Source organism: Salminus brasiliensis, chromosome 18, assembly GCF_030463535.1.
Source record: "Salminus brasiliensis chromosome 18, fSalBra1.hap2, whole genome shotgun sequence".
Taxonomy (NCBI): domain Eukaryota; kingdom Metazoa; phylum Chordata; class Actinopteri; order Characiformes; family Bryconidae; genus Salminus; species Salminus brasiliensis.
Genome location: NC_132895.1, coordinates 24,920,066 through 24,939,107, shown reverse-complemented (window position 1 = coordinate 24,939,107; position 19,042 = coordinate 24,920,066). Strand labels below are relative to the sequence as shown.

Sequence of the window (19,042 nt, the reverse complement as noted above, 5' to 3'; positions counted from 1 at the left end):
ATAGTATCATTTAAATACATGAATGAAACAGAGGAAAGAGGACTTATTTCCCCTCCACTTACTGCACTGAATGTGGTATTTTGCTCAAAGTACGACCATATTTATGGCATCAGTGAAAGTCAGATCATCCTAACCGTGTGTGCTCAGTGTTACTCTTTTTTCATTATTATTATTATTATTATTATTATTATTATATTTTGGCGTGTGGGGGATAGTAAATATGGCACAGTTCCGGACATAACTTCTCATACTCCCCGGCGTCTGAAATCAGCTAAATCAATTATTTTATATATATATTTTTAAGAGCTTTGTGTAATCTTAGGACCCATCAGCGTCCCCGTCTGTTGGTGGTGCTGATGGGGCACTGATGCTGCGTTCGGGTGGTGTCGGAAACCGGGCAATATCACTTGTAGCGCTTGTAAATAGTCCCGGAACAGCCAGTGAAGACCTCGAAACACGGGATTAGAGATGATACACGAGTTTACGAGAAGGTAATCATACCGCGATAATACAGTAAAATACAGTAAAAAATACAGTATCCCGTTTGTTCATTTAGTTTATATCAGAACTACGTGCAGAACTCCAGAAATGGACTGGACAAAGACACAAAGATTCAATCAGCTTTTCTCTGTTTAAACTGGTTGAACATATGAATTATTAATTGCCAGCACCAATTACTGTTGCCACCAATAATAATTAAAGATGCGTCTCATGATTAAAATCCAGTTATTTCTTATAGTTTTGAAAGTGTGACAATAATTCTTCTTCTGGAGCTCTGTGTGGAATTGATATCAAATTTGATTTAATTGGTGCCAATATTTTTAGCCATGATTGTGTATGTATGGTTGTACGTTGTCAAATTTTTGTTTTTAGCCATCATTCAAATAATCCTTTGTTGCAATCTTCCGTCCACGTCCAAGGAGGTTAGGTACAGATGGGCTGTAAACCTCTTAATGATGTTGTGCATAGTGGACACAGGAACTTGTAGCTTTAGGATTATCCATATTATTCCACAGTTTTGGTTTTCTCATCCTCTGACAATTTTTTTGCTCTTCTTTCTTGTCTTCATGCTCATTGTGGTACACAGACACAAAGACTGAGTCCATTTTTCTCTATTTAAACTGGTTGGCCGTGTGATTTCTTTACTGACAGTACCTGTTACCAGCCACAATACTAGGCAGTCCTTGAATAGGTCCTGCTGTTAACACCACCTCTCCACCTTTATTTACGAAGCTGTAATGGAACTAAAGGAAGCAGTACTAAAAACTACAGACAGTGAGTAGGAATGATCTCACAGTATTTATTGTTTTTAATCTTTGATAAAATATAAATACAATGGCACCAGCAGACCTGTTTTTCTCATTGTACGGCTTGGTATTTCACAAGGACGGGGTAGGTGGTTCCTATGTGCTTCTGGTTGTAGTGGTGGCAGACGATCTCAACATCGTAAAGACTGAAGGACACTCTGACGCGCTCGTTAGGAGAGGTGAGGAAACACAGGGTGTACAGGGCGAACTCGAACTCCGGGCTGACGCCAATGAAGATGCTCCCTTTAGGTTTGATTCCGTTCTTCCAGCTGAACTGCAGAGCCAAGATGTGTTTGTTCTCATCTGGCTGCGAATGACAGACATTAGTGTTTTAAGATGGGTTAGTCGCTCCTGTTACAGAACCGCACTAGCATCAATTACAACAGGGGTAAAGATCTGAGGGCAGGAGTCCAGCTTGTTGATTTCTCTGCTCTAAGGCAATGTTTAGACTACAGGCAAACCAGATTTGTTTGTGTAAGATGACTGTCTGCATTGTTGTTTGCAAGTGATCAGGTTGTATTTGTGTGTCCGGGACATTACAAAGCTATCTGCATAGGTAACGACGTAGACGCTAACAAGCTGCTTTCATATGCGGAACCAAGAGAGATGGAGGTCGTTCTGGAATTGACGTGGCCTGACTCATTTCGAGTGATTTTGAAATAGGATTTGAGACATACCTGTACAAATTTGTTTGTGATCATATTTCAGACCACCTCCAAATGTGCTTTGGTTTAAATCAGATTAGCAAAATTCAGATTTCATGTGTTTTTTGGCAGTGCAGAGTATCAAAAATCAATCTTGCTTCAATCTTTTAACTGTCTGTCTGGGCTCTTTGCTTTTTAAATGACAGCCTTAATCTGTTCTTTTTCACTACAAGTACAAGTTATTAGCATTAGCAATCATCACTGTGGCTTCTGTTGTTCTCAAGTTGCTTGGCTCCTGTTGCTTGATGGTCAAGTTGGTTGAAAAGCTGGTCATGCAGTTGAAACTCCCTATACTGGATAGCTAGCTGGTCAAGCTGACCATCTCTTGACCAGCATAGTGTATGTTTTCATTTGTGTTTGATGTTTTAGTGGCTGGTTTATTAGCATGATCACATGCTGGTCGATTAGCTTGGTCATTCTGGTTAAAAAACGTGGACTAGCTGGTAGGGCTGGGCAATATAGTAAAAATCTATATCATGATATTTAAAAACTTTTTTGCACAATATTTATCACAAAACATGTAATCACATACTAAATATATCAGTAGCGGCAGATTCTGTACTAAATACAGTGAATTTTATTTAACATCTGCTGAACTTTATCTAATTAAACCAGTCTGTAAGTAATAAAACCTGCAGCTGATCAGTGTGTATTAAGCATTAACAGTATCCTCTACTATTTACAAAAGTATATTATCACGATAACAAAATGTATTAAGATGTGATAAAATATCGTCATATGGCCCAGCTCTACTAGCTGGTGGATTGCTTGGTCAGTTTTGCCGTGCTGGAAGATTGAAGACCAGCTAAACTATCAAACTCTGGTCAACCAGCTTAATCAGTTTCAGCTGTCTGGGTTGTTTTTGTTTTTTTCTTTTCATCAAAGTTCTATTAACAAAGGTAAATTCTAACCAGTTCTCTTTTTACTTTGAGTTTTTCAGGAAAATAGTTTTTGCTGTAGTATCTGGAACCTACCTGGGGGGAGTTTGTATTCACGCTGTAGCCTTTATAGTCAATATGCCCAAGCTTCTCTTGCAAGTACAACTGAATCCAGTTGTGAAAACCAATTACTGTACGTCCGCCTCTAGTTTCTCCCACGAAGACGTGCTCAAACCCTGAAGAGTCTGGTCTTGAGGAGAGAGAGAGCGAGAAAGAGAGAGGTCAACAGAACTAAAGAGCCTGTTCTTGTATGACTTCTCATGCAGATTTAAGCGCATCAAAGTAGGCAGAGCTCTAAACCTAATTACCAACTGTAAAATAATTATCTAAAATTTCACTCAAATACAGAGTATTGATTTTTATAATTGACCTTGATACGTTAATCTCAAGGCACACAATTCAACTACACTGATATTCAGACTTTTATTGTAATTGCAAAAGAAGAATTCAGGTTATTTTCAAATGTAAAAGAAGACAAACACCTTTTCATATACTGTGTAAATAACTATCTACCAATGACCTCTGTGTTTGCTCAGTCCCTACCAAAATAAGCAAATTTGAAATGTCACAGGGCACAAAATTGTGAATCCTATTCAAATGAGAGATTTCGCCTTATGTGGTTTCACTTGCTTTCCAAACTGTGAATGATTACACACTAGTTCTGAGATGGTCTTCTATTTCATTTTAAAGCCAAGGAACAAGGAAATCATGTAGCAGCATGTGTTCCCCCTCATTATTATCAGGTAAAACTGAAATGGATTGCAGAACATGATTTTGGGTCAGATTTCATTTAAAGGTGTCAATTTTCTTTTATAGATATATCTAGTATAGGCCTACTGGTTTTGGAAATTTGTATATAGCTTCAATTGGCAGATCAGACTCCACTCTTAGCGGTCAGCATGCTTTTTCATGTAGAGTTGACGATGGCCCTGCTTTTTTTTTTTTTTTTTTTTTTGTACCTGCTGGATCCTCTCCTGGCATACAGCTCAAACCAGATGCGGTACAGCTGCTTTTTGAACTGTGTTGTGTCCTCTGGGGAAAGGTTCTTCTCCACTAGATATTTGTGGACAATCTGAGGGAAATGGAATAAATAAACATATGAAAAGGACAAGTCTGTGCTAGATATGTATAGCTGAATTCAAAGTGATTAAAACATGCTACTGTTTTTCTGTCTGTAGTGTAGATATGAGCAAGGCTGTTTGTCTAATGAAGGTTACTGTACATGACTGGTGTAGTCAGAATATTAATGTTTCTTACATTTGTAATAAAAGTTGCTAAATTACAGAGCCATATAATATATTAGCGCTGACAAACAGACAGGGTTACTGCCTAATTAATGTTACAGGTGGAATCATTGACAAGGAACTGTCTGGTGAAAAATCGCTTATCACTTTCATGCTTGCTTTAAACGTATTTGACCAGCCAGGGCATATCGGCCAGTGTGTGGCACTCCTGACAATGAGACGGTGTGCCATGTTTCGGTAATATTGTTTAACCCCTTAATGCAAAAAGGCTTATAACACACTAAGATGTATTATTCAGTACTACAGAGACTTCTGTATAAACTGGTGGGGCTATTCTTTGGTAATAGAAGTTTGTAATGGCACTTTCAGCCCACAAGCAGGCCATGTGCTGTTTAAGGGGTAAATAATAAGTCAGCTGGACATCAGAGTAAAGCATCAACATCAGTGTCAGTTTTATTAAATAAACAAACAGCAAGTTAACCAATAGCCTATAACCTTAAGTTAGCCAATACAGTATATGAGCAATCTTCAATACAACAATGTGCTGCTGGCTTTAGAGTTGATTCTCAGGTCTTGGTGATGGATCTTGCATGCTCTGTCTAAAGTTTACTGTATGTAGAATACCTAAAACCAAGAGTAGCAGCCATTGTTTTGTCCACACGTTTGTTTGTTCTATAGATTACAGTGTGTCAGGATCTACTTTAAGCAGGTCTGCTTGGGATTGTGGACATGGCACATTGGTAACTATTACGGTACAACTTCTATTACTTGTTAGCTGGGCCTAGCCCTGTACAGTGGCATGTGTCTGTCACCCCAGACAGAATTTCTGGTAATAGTTAAGTGAGTAGATCTCCAAAAAGCTTGGTTAAAGATGAAACATTGTCTTTGACCTCTTAAGGAAATTGTACTATTTTTGTTTTGTACAATTTAAGAGTAAAAGAAGAGCCATCCAAAAGTCTCAGACCCTAATCAGCTGGTCCTGGCTATGGTTTGAAAAACATCCCACCACCTGTAAAAACCTGACGATTAAAAAAATATGGATATGGCTTCCACAACAGGATAATGATACTAAACCTAAACACACTGTATTTAAACAACAGATGCATTGATCCGATACTAGGATTGGATATCGGTCCCGATACTAACAAAATTAGCTGGATTGAGTATCTGCTCATTAGGCTGATCCATGGGTGCAGTCCATTCACTGAACCCGATTCCCGCACAGCCGCTATTCTAGGATTCATAATTCCAGATCAAAGTAACCTACAAAGGTGATATCCAGCTCCGAAAACCAGCTAAATCCACACACGTGGCCTTCAGCTGCCTGCTCTGTTTACTCGAGCAGAGCAGGAAGGAGCAGCGAGCAGGGGAGCTCTCGCACACACAGGCACACCTGCAGGCAGGCAGACCTGGCCGAACAAAAGTGTTCAAAAACAACAGATTACATGTTTTTGTCACTAAATATCAGAATATTGCGGATTTAAATGTCCCGACACCATTTTAAAAGCCACAGCCTTTTGCTGTTTTCTGCGATAGAGAGAGACTAGTGCTGAACTTTTCAGTTGAAGACTTTCACCTGTAATGGAGGACAGATACGAGTCTATCGTATTAGGAGAAGGGAGGATCTGCTAGCTTTTTTTTTTTTTTTTTTTTTTTTTTTTTCCTCAGACCTACAATTTCAGTCAATCTTGATGCCTTAAGTCTGTCCCTCATGGTGAATTTAATGGTTTATTCAACAGTGGTGTTGGGTATCAACTGATACGCAAAGTTTATGTATTGGTATCGGAACAGGAAAAGTCGGATCGGTTCATCCCTACTTAAAACTCATGAAGGCATGATTGTAAACTTTAAACAATGATATGGCTCTCCTCAAGAGTGTTCTTGACTTAATTCTGGGAATAAATTCTGAGATCATCTACTTTCATTGTCATCTGTGGTCTTCCAGGCCTTTTAGTGTTGCCTAGCTTCTTTTTATAATTGTACCAAATTAGCTACAAGTTTCTGCTAGTTCTCTTGATAGTTTTGTTTTGTGTTTTTTGTTTTTTTAGTTTTTTTTTTCTCGCAGCCTAATCCTGGCATCCACGACCATTTTCATGAACAGCTACCAAATGCCTTTTATCTTTTTAATTTCTCATGAAATAATAAGGGAACAGGCCACGCTTGGCTATGAAACTTCAGTCAATTGTCCAAAAATTTTTGGTCCTGAAAAAATGGCTGTAACTTTTAAAAGAATAATGTAGAATTTATGTTAAACCCCTTAAATTAAACTTGCTAAATGTCTACTTTAGTTACATCTAGATCTTGGTTCATTTCAGATCCAGTGTGGTTGATGTGCAGAGACAAAATTACAAAGATGGTCACTGTCCATCACAATATCTCAGGACCACCTGACTGTACTGTAATGACTGGTTTTGGTGGCCACAGCAGAGTATTAATAATACATCGGGTTTGTATAATCAGTGGTTAAGAGAAGTGGTAAAAGTTTGTTTAATTCAGTGGTTAAGAGAAGTGAAGTTAATCAGAATGATTTGACATGAAATGGTTCATTGAAATTTACCCTCCCTTCACTGTAGTGTTGTTTAGACGTCGAATTACAAACATTCTGTAACTTTCCAAATATTTAGGGATTGAATTGTATTACCTTCATTGCAGACGTATTTACAATGGAGTCCAGAAACTTATGATTCTCTGCTTCCTCCTCTGGGGTCACGACCTCTGGCTCACCAGCATCACTCTCATAATTGTCCAAAAGTGAAATGAAGGCTGAAAACCCATAATAGCGTCATGCAAAGTTGTTTTTCTTACTGTTTCATCAGTATTCAAGACACATCATCCAGGCTTTGAGTTCTGCTAGTGAGCTGTTTGCTAAAGTGTATTCTTAACCACATTTTAAAGTTTTTTTCAGACTGGAAATACAGGATTACACACAGAAAGCCGATCAGGTCAGACATTGTTTGTATGCCTTACCCAAGAACGTCTCTTTTTTGAAAATTGTTTCGTCGACATATGTGAACAAAGGGAAGCCAGCAGCGTCATTATCATCATTCAGGAGTGACACGTCACCTGCCTTTCCCTGTGAGGAACAAAGGGGAAATGCAGGAGTTTACCACAATATTTAATAAAACCTCTCATCTCTTCAGTCAGTCCTGGTGATAGGTATAGGTATAGGTATAGGTCGGTAGTGTCAGGCCAGCCAGTGTCAACAAGAGCTTTTGTTATTGTCTTTTCTCTGGTAAAGACATGTATGGTCTGCTTGCATGGTCAACAGGCACAATAGGTCGGTCTCCCTGACCCAATGAACTCCACGTCAATGGACTTGCTACAAATAGGCTGCCATGTTGTTTTGCATGCACAGCAGCAGCCTAAACAAGTGGCACAGACGGACAATACAAATACGTTCCCACAAGAACACGTAAATGTGATCATTAAATCGCATTTAATCGGTGATAGTAAAATGACACGTTTGGGAGATTATTACTTGCAGAGATATGCGATAGTCTGTCCCAGGCTTCAGTCGATTGACATCGTTATCCCAAAGCTCCTGCACCATAGCTGAGAGTTCTCGGTCACTTTCAATCATGGTGTGTCTCTACAGATGCTCAAAATTCAGGAACAATCTGTGAAGTCAAGAAATAACACAATTTCAGTGCTTGTTTTCTCACAGCATCCACATTTATTTGGTTGCACTACTGAAGGGCAGCATTCAGTCAGTCTCTTCTGACAACTTACACAAACCCATATAGACATTTATAAAGACATTTGATGAGGCCAGGTGCCATCTCTGTGTGGTAATGTCTACTGTTATGAAAGGCTTATGTAGCTTTAGAAATGCTGCCCTTAGGTAAAATCGTACCTATTATTTAAAATGTCTGGTAATATAGAACCATGTAAATAATTCACATTGAGAGGCAAAAGTACATAGCCTCCACACAATGTTAGCTGTAGTGCAGACTCGTCTGGCTATACTGAAATGTGGAGAGCTAATTGGGTTTGACATCAGTTTACTTTAGAGGAACTGTTAGATTTAGCCCCTCAGTCTGTCACAAGTACTATGAGGTCGACAGTGAGGTCCACATGCGTTACGGGCTTGATTTTCAGCTGACCTGTTCATAAACAGTAGGATGTATAGCCCTACTGGTGGTGAGATCACACATAAGTACAGTTAAGTCATGGCCACGACTTAGCAAGACAAGATCTTGTTCATACTTAATCATTACCCCAATGTAGGATCTCATTCCCATGCCTTACTAAGTTGTGGCCACGACTTAATTTTATTTATGTGGGATGTCGCCAGCGGTGCATTGTAGTAGGAGCTAGAAATGAAGTTAACATTTGTATTTGTAGCAGAGATTTTAAGGTTACTTGGCTTAAATATGAAATATCCTTGCTAAAATACAGAAAAGTGTGGTATGGTGTGTGTGAAGAATTTCTGTCCCACTTGGTCCTCTTTATTAAACCTCTTAAACTAGAAGGGTGGCTCTTCAGTTCCTCACTTATAACTGCATATCTTGCATACCAGTTTTGTAGTATGAACAACGTGTAGCAATAATAGGCCTGTAGTCTTCAGGTCAAATCTTGAGAAGTAACAGTCCAATTGGCAAATTTACAGATGGCTATTCTACAGAAACATGAGAACCTGTTGACAAAAAACATTATCCTGAGCTAGTGTGCCCCTAGCCATCGTTAATGTGAACATTTCTCAGTTCAGCTCTCAAAAAATAGAAAATTGTATCCCATGACAAGTCAAAACCCGTCACTATGTAGTCCTGACTGAGCCACTGCTACATGAGCCACTCCTCTGCTCCTAATGCACCCACCTTGATCCACTGTGACTGTGGCGGAGGCGGACGCTTCAAGCTGGGGCAGGTGGATGATGACGGAAGGGTGCTCTGGCAGGCGCTCTGGGCATGTAGGCTGAGTGGCAAAGACGAGGCTACACCCTGCGACGGCACGAGGCCGCAGCACCCAGAGGACCCATTCGAAAGGGTTAGCCCGTGTCAGCAACTCTAGCCAAAGGGATTAAAAGCAGGTCGTGGTGTTTTTGAATGTGCCACTACAATGAGGAGTGGCACATGAGGGAGGGTCTTTGTACCTATTTTTCGCCTCCCGTGTGCAGTTGTGGCTGTGGGACTGTTATCTTCTCCCCCAAAACCCCAATATGAAATTATTGTGATAAGGATTAGAACTTTTAACACCTGCATTTATCTTAAACAGAGCCTGATGATAAACATCCAGTGTACGGCAACTACATAATTACATGGATTAACACGTTTATTTTTACTAATTATTTTATGAACTTCACAAAAATACTGTTTTACATTTAATGTATTGTGAAAATGCCCAAAAGTTATTTTTGTCATACCCTCCACTCTTAGAGCCTCAAGTGGCTGGCCAAGCCCAGTCTTCCATATTATTTTCGACTCATATGTTCCACCTAAAACATTTGCATGGAAGAGTCACAATTCATATTTATTTGACCATCTCCAACATTTCCCCCAAAGAATTAAGCAGGCTCCTAAGATGTCCAGATTACAACATTAACGACTAACTTAAAAGGTTGATATACTGATCAGCCATAACACTTAACTACTTAATGTGTGCCACAAACAGCTCAGACTCATTGAGGCATGGACTCCATAAGACCTCTGAAGGTGTCCTGTGGTATCTGGCACCAAGACATGAACAGAAGATTCTTAAAGTCCTGCAAGTTGTGAAGGTTCTCCATGGATTGCATCAGTAAGCCTTGGGTGCCCATCGGTTCACCAACTGTCAATCATTGGATCACTTTTCAGTGGTAGGAACTGACCACTGCATACCGGGAACATCCCGCTCAGATCCAGTCGTCTAGCCATCACCATTAGGCCCTTGTTGAGGTCTTATAGAGGCTTATATCCTTATGCTTGTCCATTTGTCCTGCTTCCAGCACATCAGCTTCTGACTGTTCACTTGCTGTCTAACATATCCCATATCCCAGAACATTGTTGCCATTATAACAAGATAATTAATTAATTATTTGCTTCATTTCAGTGGTTTTATTGTCATGGCTGATCTGTATAGGGCAATATACAGTATGTATACACTCACAAACATACAAAATACATTAGAAAAATAAGCCAGGACACTCTGCTGTAGACATGTACGTTTACTGTGACCTTTAGAGAACATGTCTGAACAGAGAGTGGTTTGAGGTTGATTGTGTATGAGTTAACAGTTCTATGCAGGTCGATAACAAATGTATGGTGAAACATAAAGCTATTTAACAAAGCTTTATGAAAATTCACCTCAAAAGGAAAATAATCAAGGGGGACTCATTCCATTATTTTCCATTCATGATAGCATCCACATGGCAATGCGATGAACTTCAGAATCCGACCCAACAAACCCCTATACAAGTCTTCATCTTGTAAACAGAACATAAGCAAATCCACCGGGCTCCCTTTGATGTTACGTGCTTTAGTGATACAAGAGAGCAACGGCATTAACAGCAGTACAGTGCTGATTTTTGGGGATCTTAAATGTTCTAAAATTCGTCAGTCCTTTCTAAAGACGTGCATACTGGCAGGTCTTCGAGTAGCTGAATGATTCATTTCAAACGCAGAAAACAAGCAATACTGTGCTTGTTAGCATTAATATTTGATTACCGAAGTTCCATTCTGAGCGCATTGAAAGACGTGTTTTAGTGACAATATAAAAATAAATAGCGAAGGCATAATTTCCTTTGGACACCATAAGCTACACAGCAGGTAGATAAAGAGAGAAAGTGCTCTGGGTGAGGTGCATTCAAAATGGTGGGCCACAAGCAATTGTCTTCCTCCTTTCACTAATCTTCATCACTGAAAAATTCATCATCATCTTCCTCAACACCCTGGAACAATCTAGAAGGCAAACAAAAATGTATCAGAAACACGGGGGAAAACACCTTTCTCTAATGCACCCTTTAAAAATAATTAACCATGAGACCATAAAAGTGTGGATCCCCTTATGGCCTTAACCCCTTTTATTATTATTATTATTTTATATTATATCTAAATAATTCAACAAAAAGAGTGTGTATGTGTATACATACTGTTTTTATTTATATATCGTTTTTTAGTTTTGCATTAGTTAGTATTAGTTTTGACATGTTTGTCCTGAACTGAAGACATGGGTCTTATATTTATGATGACAGTGCCACTGATGCACATGTTTTACCCAACTGTGGAAACACACAAACAGTTATTTACCAAAATCAAAGGTCTGGTTTACTTGATTCAACTTAATTTCTCCATATGAAAACAGATTCAATTATGGATACAATACTTTTAATGCTGGCTTGTGTAATTTTAAATCATAGAAAATGATGCCATGAGCCAGCTTTGTGGACATGGATTAACCAATGTCAACAGTGTTTCACCATTAAAAAAAATTCCACTTCATCTAGACTTGGGCTCAATCTGGGTCTGGGAATCCGGTCCTGTGTCTAAGCTATGTCTAGGAATTTTCCTTCTCTAACTAGGAACTGAAAATGAAAACTCATTTCAGATTTATAAGAAAGCACATGATGTACAACTGCTGGCATAGGATATGAAACAAGTTCAACAAGAGTTCAAAGTCCCTCATCACTTGCATAATTAATAATTGTCTGAACAAAGAACATTTATTCAGTGCTCTCTCAGGGCATTTTCACACTTGTCCCAAATACATGTGTATGCACCCAGATCAACAATGACTACTATTTACTATACACATTTTTGCTAGATGTTTTAAATATTACCCTTTTTTTTTTTTTTACAGATAATTTTTAACACTACTGTACAATACAGTGTCCAAACAGTGGTAAGAAAGCACAGAGTTACATACTGATTGAAGCAGGCCATGTTGGGGTTGTTGAAGTGGCTGTAAGGGTTGACTTTGGAGAGGGGCGCCAAGCAGATCCAACAGAAATACTGATGGCAGGAGGAGCAGGTCATCTTGTTGCAGCCCTGTGTCTTCTGCAGGGTCAGGAGAACAGAGAGATACAGCAGGGCTGGTGTTTAGCAACATGCAGGGCCATGTTCATCACATCTCTCAGAATAAGCCCAAAAAATTAAGATGAGTTACTCAACAGCCCATTTAAAAATGATTTTATTACTAAAGAAAAGGAAATGTGATCACAAATTATTAGCCATTCTACATTAAACAATTTCTAAATATGGGCCACAGTCACCAGTGAGTTATGCCGAAAGCATTCATGACAGCTTTCTGACTTACATTTAAATCATGTCACACATGTCAGAGTTTAGCCCAAGGACTCTTATTGGTGTAGTGTGGTTTGGTGCGCTTGGCTGGCCAATGAAATCAAACTCTAGTCTACCTCAGGAAAGATGGTGGTGTTACTTTCTATGCTACACTCATAACCCATAACTTTTAAATTCTGTTAAAGCTCAAATTCTAACATTGTAATAGTAGCCAGGGTGTAATGAAATTGACTCCTCAAACCTTCTTCCAATAATCGGCAGCCATCGGCTGTTGTGTATAACAAGGCTTTGAAATTTGCATCGCCTGACATTTCCTTAAACTGCCATAGCCCTAACAAACTAATTATTTATCTGAGAGCTCAAATCTCTTGGTGTACCCAAACCTTTGCATGGTGTGCCTTCTATGTACTCACTTGCCTATTTACAGGAACTGAAATTTTGACCTAGGGTGTCCAAACATTTGCATGCCACCGTGTATTAGATCTGCTGTGCACTACAGGGTTGGAACTGACCTGGATGTGAGTGCCACACGAAGGGCAATTTTTCGAGTTCTCTTCCAGCCACTTCCTGCTGAAGGACTCCTCCACAGCACGCTGGATGACGTGCTTCCCATAGCGCTGCTCCATAAACCGCTGTTCCTCCTTGCTGGCAGACAGGTAGTCCTCTTGTAAGTTGCGGAGTTCATCTAGTAAAGACAGAGGACAAGGCTTGTTTACTTAAAGTCTATAATCAATCAAACTGTATACCATCAGAACCATGCAGCAGCCCACAGTGCAGTGAATGTTCTCCTCCTGAGTAGTCGCACATGTTCGTTTTTAGACTGTCACCACAAATGAGTATTTAATGGCATTCCTTGGTCATCACAAACTGCATAGAGCAGTAGTTGAGCATTTACACAAATTTCCCCATTACACCGCATGTAGTAGCTGATCAGCCAAAACAAATTCAGCATCCGAAGTTTGCTTGATTAGTTTTGCACTCGAGCTGCGAGGCTAATGGAAGTTTATGTCTGGCCAATTAGAATGCTTAAATCATCACACAGAATTTGTGTATGGAGATATGTTGCGTTTTAGATGGATGATAAGGGACACAGCCAAATGCCACAGTGTCAGTAGGCTATTAACACACTGTGTGCAGCTGCTGATTTTCTTTGAGCCATGTTGGGGTACATGAAAATTGCACTCGATAGCTGGTATCTGAGGTAAAACTGTTCCAAGCATTTGCTGGAATCCACACTGAACTGAAAACTGAAGTTTGAAATGATAGTATAGGTCTGTATATGACGACGAGGAGATAACAATTAACTTACCGACTGTGGGCAAGCAGTGAGACAGGCCATGGTAGGCACGCTTGCACAGGGTGCAAAAGGCGTAGCGGCAGGAAGGACAGAGGCCCATGGTGGTTTCTGGCTCCAACATCACAGCCATGCAGCACGTTTTGCGAGGGCAGTACACCACGTCAGCCATACGGTCCAGGGTGGACTGCAGAAGAAGACGGTCATAGCGGGCAAAATCATCCTCGCCCACCAGTAGTTTCACCTGTTATTGAGAAATGCTTGTATCAGGCCATTTACCGTTACAGATCTGTTCTACACAGATATTGGATATTCATGTAAATAGGATGTAGTGAGCACATAGTGATCAGACAGGTCTGATTAGTGGTTTTAAGCGGGGTTTCATCATATGACCTATTTTTTTTTTTTTCTTCTTTTTCTGGATGTTGATGGTAAACTCTCAATTAATATCATGCAAGCCATTTTTATATTTTACACTGTGTGCGCGGGGACTCTAAAATGCTTTGCTGGACCCTGTATTTTAATAGTAGTATGCTAAATATGCATATTCATAAAACACAAAGTCACTAACCTTAAATCAAAGGAACAGATCATCTTTTATGGTCTTTAAGCTTTGACATTAATATTTGACTGATTGAACCCACCGTCCAATTCGTTTAAAATGGCGTTCTACTTGACACACTCACTCTCAGCTATTGAAGAATAAAGAATACCTGTGAAGGTGTGGCCACAGAGGTGCACTCCGGTTCAGGGCAGTTAAGGCACTGAACTTTCCCATCTCGGATCTGGATCTCAAAGTACTCCTTCATGCAGGCCTTGCAGTAGACGTGCTGGCACTCCTTGAAGAGCGTGCAGCCAGAGCCCAGCTTCTCCGAGAAACAGATGCCACAGCAGAACGGCTTGCCGTCGAAAACCTTCTGCCGCTGCGCTTCGTCAAAGTCCAGCAGCTGAGGTAGAACATCAGCTCGAGGGTCGGCTTCCAGGACAGCTCGCGGGTCCAGCTCTAGCTGCTTCCTCTTCTCCGCGCCTTCCGCTGGCTTTGCGGCGGCCTCGTTCTTACAGCGGTCAGGCTGAGGCTGGCTGCTGCGACTTGGGATCTCCAGAGGAGACTGAAGGCCCAGGAAGTCCAGTGCCTCTTCCTTGAGGAATTGGATCCAGGTGAAGAGCACCACGCAGCCCTGGTTCTCCTCCCACAGTTCGTCCAGCCGCTTGCATAGAGTCGTCAGCTGATGAACGGGGAAACGGCAGAGATGGAAGAAAAAGAAAGGTTCTATGATCAGTGGTGAAAGATTGGGAGGACTAGGCTGTGCAGCACATGTACTATACATACTATACACCTGGCCTGCCAGTTTAATTTCAGTTATGAAAAGGTAAACAGGTGCTATTTCAGTAATGCTACCACAAAGCAGTAAAATGAAAACTGCCAAAGTTAACAATGTTTTGGTGCTCTTCCATCCAGTACTAGCAGCAAAGCCTGCACAATTTCACCAAATTTATTCTGAACAGTTAAATGAGCTGCATCTAAAGAGATAAACTTAAATAACACCTTAATAGTAATATTAAAATAATTATTCAAATAAAATAAGTGTTGAAATCATGGAGTGTAATAAAGGCCATACAACCTCTGTACTTTGTAAAAGTACCAGAGCGAGCCTAAAGTTTTCTTCAGAATAAAAAAAAATAAAATTATGGCCCTATCATCAATAATGCCACAGCCATCCATCACCAATGATTTTCAGAGTGTCTGTTAGCCGACATAACAGAACTGGCAGGTATTGTTAGTGTTCTCCTTCAAGCACACAGAGTTGAGAGATGTGTTGGCAGCAGTTTGAAAAGAGGGCAGTGGTGCTTATGTGACGAAGCAGAAGCTAGCCTTTACCCTCCCATCACTGGCATTGTTGTGTGATGGGGGGAGTCCTGACAAGTGGGTGAGGATTGGAAATTACAAAACTGGGGTGAATAAAAACATTAAAACAAAATAATAATTACCAGTAAGCCCCAATGGTAAATGATGCAGCCCCATCACAAACACAGTGGTACTCAAGAAATGACCTGACTGATGAAACTGTACAGTTTTTCTGTCCTAACCTGGAGCCTTGAAAGCCATTTGGAGCTCAGGGTAAAAACAGGCTCTGAAGAGGAAGGATAATCCACAGGGAGCTCGAAACTCAGCACCAATGGAGGCAGAAAGGACACGTCATACTCCACACTTCTCTCCCCTGCCCATGCAAATCAACACAAGCTTGGTTAAAGGAGAAGGAGACATGGCAGACATGTTAAGACACTGGAGGGAACAGAAGGATACATCACCATTGACCAGCAGCTTGAAGTTAGCAGGAAGTTCAAGGCACAGGTGAATCTCGCCTTCCCGTCCTGACTCAGCTCGCCGAAACTCTTCTTCATCATAAATACTCGCTAGGGCCAGCAGTTCGTCTTCTTGTGCTTCCTGATCCCCTGACATTTGAACATTCCTGATGGAACAAAAGATTTCACCTGATTTTACCCAACACCAGAACTACTCGAGATGAGATTGGTAACGGCCTAAGTGCAATTTTAGTTTACAATGTTAACCTATCAACTCCCGTTCTAATGACGTTCTTGGTGGACTGATCTGGGGTCAGTGATACATGATGTTCATTTGATTTTAAACCAAACTACTCCTTTAAGAAATGATACCAAGAAAATACACTTTGCACAAATGCACTCCAGATTTCTCCAGAAGTTAAGAGCTGCATCTCAAGAGAGTATTAAATAATACCTTAAGTGTTGAACTCAGGGAGAGTAATAAAGGCCATACAACCTCTGTAGTTTGTAAAAGTACTAGAAAGTACCAGAGCGAGCCTTCAGTTTTCCTCAAAGTTGAAAATACTACTAACAGATTAAGAATTATGGCCCCATCATCAGTAATGCCACAGCCAGCAATGGCCAGAAGTGTAAAACTGGATTCACTCTCTGGGTGTCTGTTAGCCATTATAACAGAACTGGCAGATGTAGCACATCGAGTTGTCCAAGGATGATGATCAAAAGGCTTTAAATATATCGCTGCTGTCCAACGAAAAACATGAATCTCCATTTTTGTCCATTTTTAGTTTTCTCCATCCTTTGAACCCTGCAAGCCTGCACCCTGAACCCCGTGTAAATAATTCTGAATGAATGGACCAATAGAAACGCTCCAAATTGACTTGGAACAAAATCTGTTTACACTGACTTCCATTCACAGTTAAGGAGGTTGCTTTTAAAGTTACACACAGCTGGTTGTGTTGCCATTTTCTGCTGCTCTGAAAGTCTGAACATATACAAGACATTCTTCTTGTCAAAGTTAAACAGACATATAGTTCACATAAGACTTTCTTAAAGAGCATCACATGTATTTATGAGTCCTACAAACTTTTGCATATTGGCTGTACCAGTAGACTTTTGATATTGCTAAGCAAGTTAATAGGGGCCACACGGTTGGTTGGTGAAAATAGCAGCCAGCCTTTAGTTTTCTTCAGGACGCCCCAGCCATCCATGGCCGAGCGCAGAACTGGCCTGTACTAGTACTGTGATACTGCTTAGCAAGTTAGCCATATTTTTCTCCATATATTTAATGGATGATGAGAATTATATTTATATATAACTCAAGACGTGCCAATTAACTACAATGTTTGTAATGTGGGGGAAAAAAATCAGAAATTAAAAATCAACCAATTTTGAAAATGATGGTTCTGGCTGGTCATCGGGTTTCCAGAAATCTCCCCTGTGTAAACAGTCCAGTCAACACAGTCCTTATGATTTTGGGCAATATGAATATATTGAACTATATATTGAATATACCCCCCAGCACCATCTCAACATACACTAAGGCTTCTTCATGTTGCAAACTATTGCCTCAGGTTTGAACCTCTTAAAGCTGAGACTATATAAACACTGCTGTTTCATCTACTATAGACGGACTCTGGATCTGAAAGTTGGAAAGCCTCCAGATCTCTGAATCACACTGTCTTCTGCCATTTCCATTAACATTAGCTAACAGTAGCAAAGAGAGAGAGACTGTCGTTTACCATAAGTTTCACACGAAGCCCTGGAGTAATGCCAGTAGTAAAGGGCTAGACACCGAGCACAACGTGCTGTAAAGGAGATGAGCTTTATCCAGAGCTTTAGCTAGCTAGCTAGGTAGCAGGTAGCTAACTATGGTTAGGTTCACTAGCTAACATTGCTGTAAACAACAGCGGTAACGTCGGTTTAGCTTCATCTGCTAGTTTACTGGTCCAAAGTTACCTACAAACGCCAAATAATGAGCCGAGCTTAAAGACAAAGCTCTCAGAAGATCCAAATGGTGTCTGAGAGTGAGGTTAGACTACTGTAGAGCACACTAGCTAGCTAGCTAGCCACCTGACCTGACTTTCCAGGAACACGGATAGCTATGGATTAGCCAGCTGGCTAACTAAGCTAGCTATAGCTAGCTAACTAAACTTCAGCTCAGAGGTTGAACGAGCTGACGGCCGAATCCCTGAACCGCACTGTCAGCTCTGAACGCCGCGGAGACTCCGAGCTGGCGTTAATCCGCTGTCGAGGCACTTACCTACACTGTCGCTCACTAAAGCAAGAGGACAGGCAGCAGCCGAAGACATGAGCCCAGTCGGCCGGCCGGACAGACGGAGACGGAGGAGGAGGAGAGGCTCGGAGCGCGCTGTCCCTCCTGCGCGGTCACGCGTGACGTAAGAGTGGGCGGAACGATACTGAAGGGTCGATATATCGATCATAATATCGAGAAATACCGGGGGGTCAGTGAAGCACCATTATTTTGGAGGGGGGTGATCTGTAGTCAGTTTGGATATTTAAGCTACTTTTAATTTAGCTTCCTTTCATAGGTGAAGCTGTAGGACTGTCTGTACTGTACTGTCTGTGTGCTGGTTTTCCATCTTCTAAAGTAGCGCCAGCTAACCCTGCAGTCCCTGTTCTGCTTTACTTTAGGACTATGTATTTTCGTGATGATCACATTAGTAGTATAGTTGTAATATCTGTAAAAGATTTAAGCACAAGGATTGTGTTGCCGCAGTCATTGGGCTTCAGGGATATATCGTAGGGCTGCATGATATTGTGTGGGGGGGTGCAGATATTGCAATATTTTGTTTTGTGATTTATATCGTAATATTCAATGTAGCACCAAAATTGGTACCAGAGTTCTCCAGATCCAACACTTTATATTAGTAATGTCTTCTATGCATCCAGGACTGGAGTAAAATCAATTACAATGGGCAGGTTTAGGAAGTCTTGGTTTCATCTGCCTTATGTGAAGTTGCACATCCTGCGCATGCACACTTTGCATGCTCAGTCCTAATCTATAGTCTCCGAAT

The 19,042-nt window shown here is 40.7% G+C and overlaps 2 protein-coding genes across 3 annotated transcripts; both read right to left on the bottom strand.

Moving 5' to 3' along the window:
- Positions 1–1,342: 1,342 nt before the first annotated feature.
- On the bottom strand, positions 1,343–9,027 carry endou2 (endonuclease, polyU-specific 2). 2 transcript variants are annotated; one of them, XM_072662335.1, is made up of 7 exons: positions 9,011–9,027; positions 7,672–7,810; positions 7,161–7,266; positions 6,835–6,956; positions 3,909–4,021; positions 2,986–3,139; positions 1,343–1,614 (listed from the first exon to the last, which is right to left on the bottom strand). In XM_072662335.1, the coding sequence occupies exons 2-7, from the start codon at positions 7,771–7,773 to the stop codon at positions 1,360–1,362; spliced, it is 852 nt and encodes a 283-aa protein (XP_072518436.1). In that variant the 5' UTR covers positions 7,774–7,810; positions 9,011–9,027; the 3' UTR covers positions 1,343–1,359. The 2 variants fall into 2 exon arrangements, with proteins under 2 accessions (XP_072518436.1, XP_072518437.1); XM_072662336.1 differs by lacking the exon at positions 9,011–9,027 and having other exon boundaries at positions 7,672–7,845.
- Positions 9,028–10,320: 1,293 nt separating this feature from the next.
- Positions 10,321–18,342, bottom strand: rnf14 (ring finger protein 14). Its single transcript, XM_072662334.1, has 8 exons — positions 18,268–18,342; positions 16,014–16,174; positions 15,792–15,922; positions 14,417–14,929; positions 13,719–13,947; positions 12,922–13,094; positions 12,033–12,163; positions 10,321–11,068 (listed from the first exon to the last, which is right to left on the bottom strand). The coding sequence occupies exons 2-8, from the start codon at positions 16,162–16,164 to the stop codon at positions 11,014–11,016; spliced, it is 1,383 nt and encodes a 460-aa protein (XP_072518435.1). The 5' UTR covers positions 16,165–16,174; positions 18,268–18,342; the 3' UTR covers positions 10,321–11,013.
- Positions 18,343–19,042: the final 700 nt, after the last annotated feature.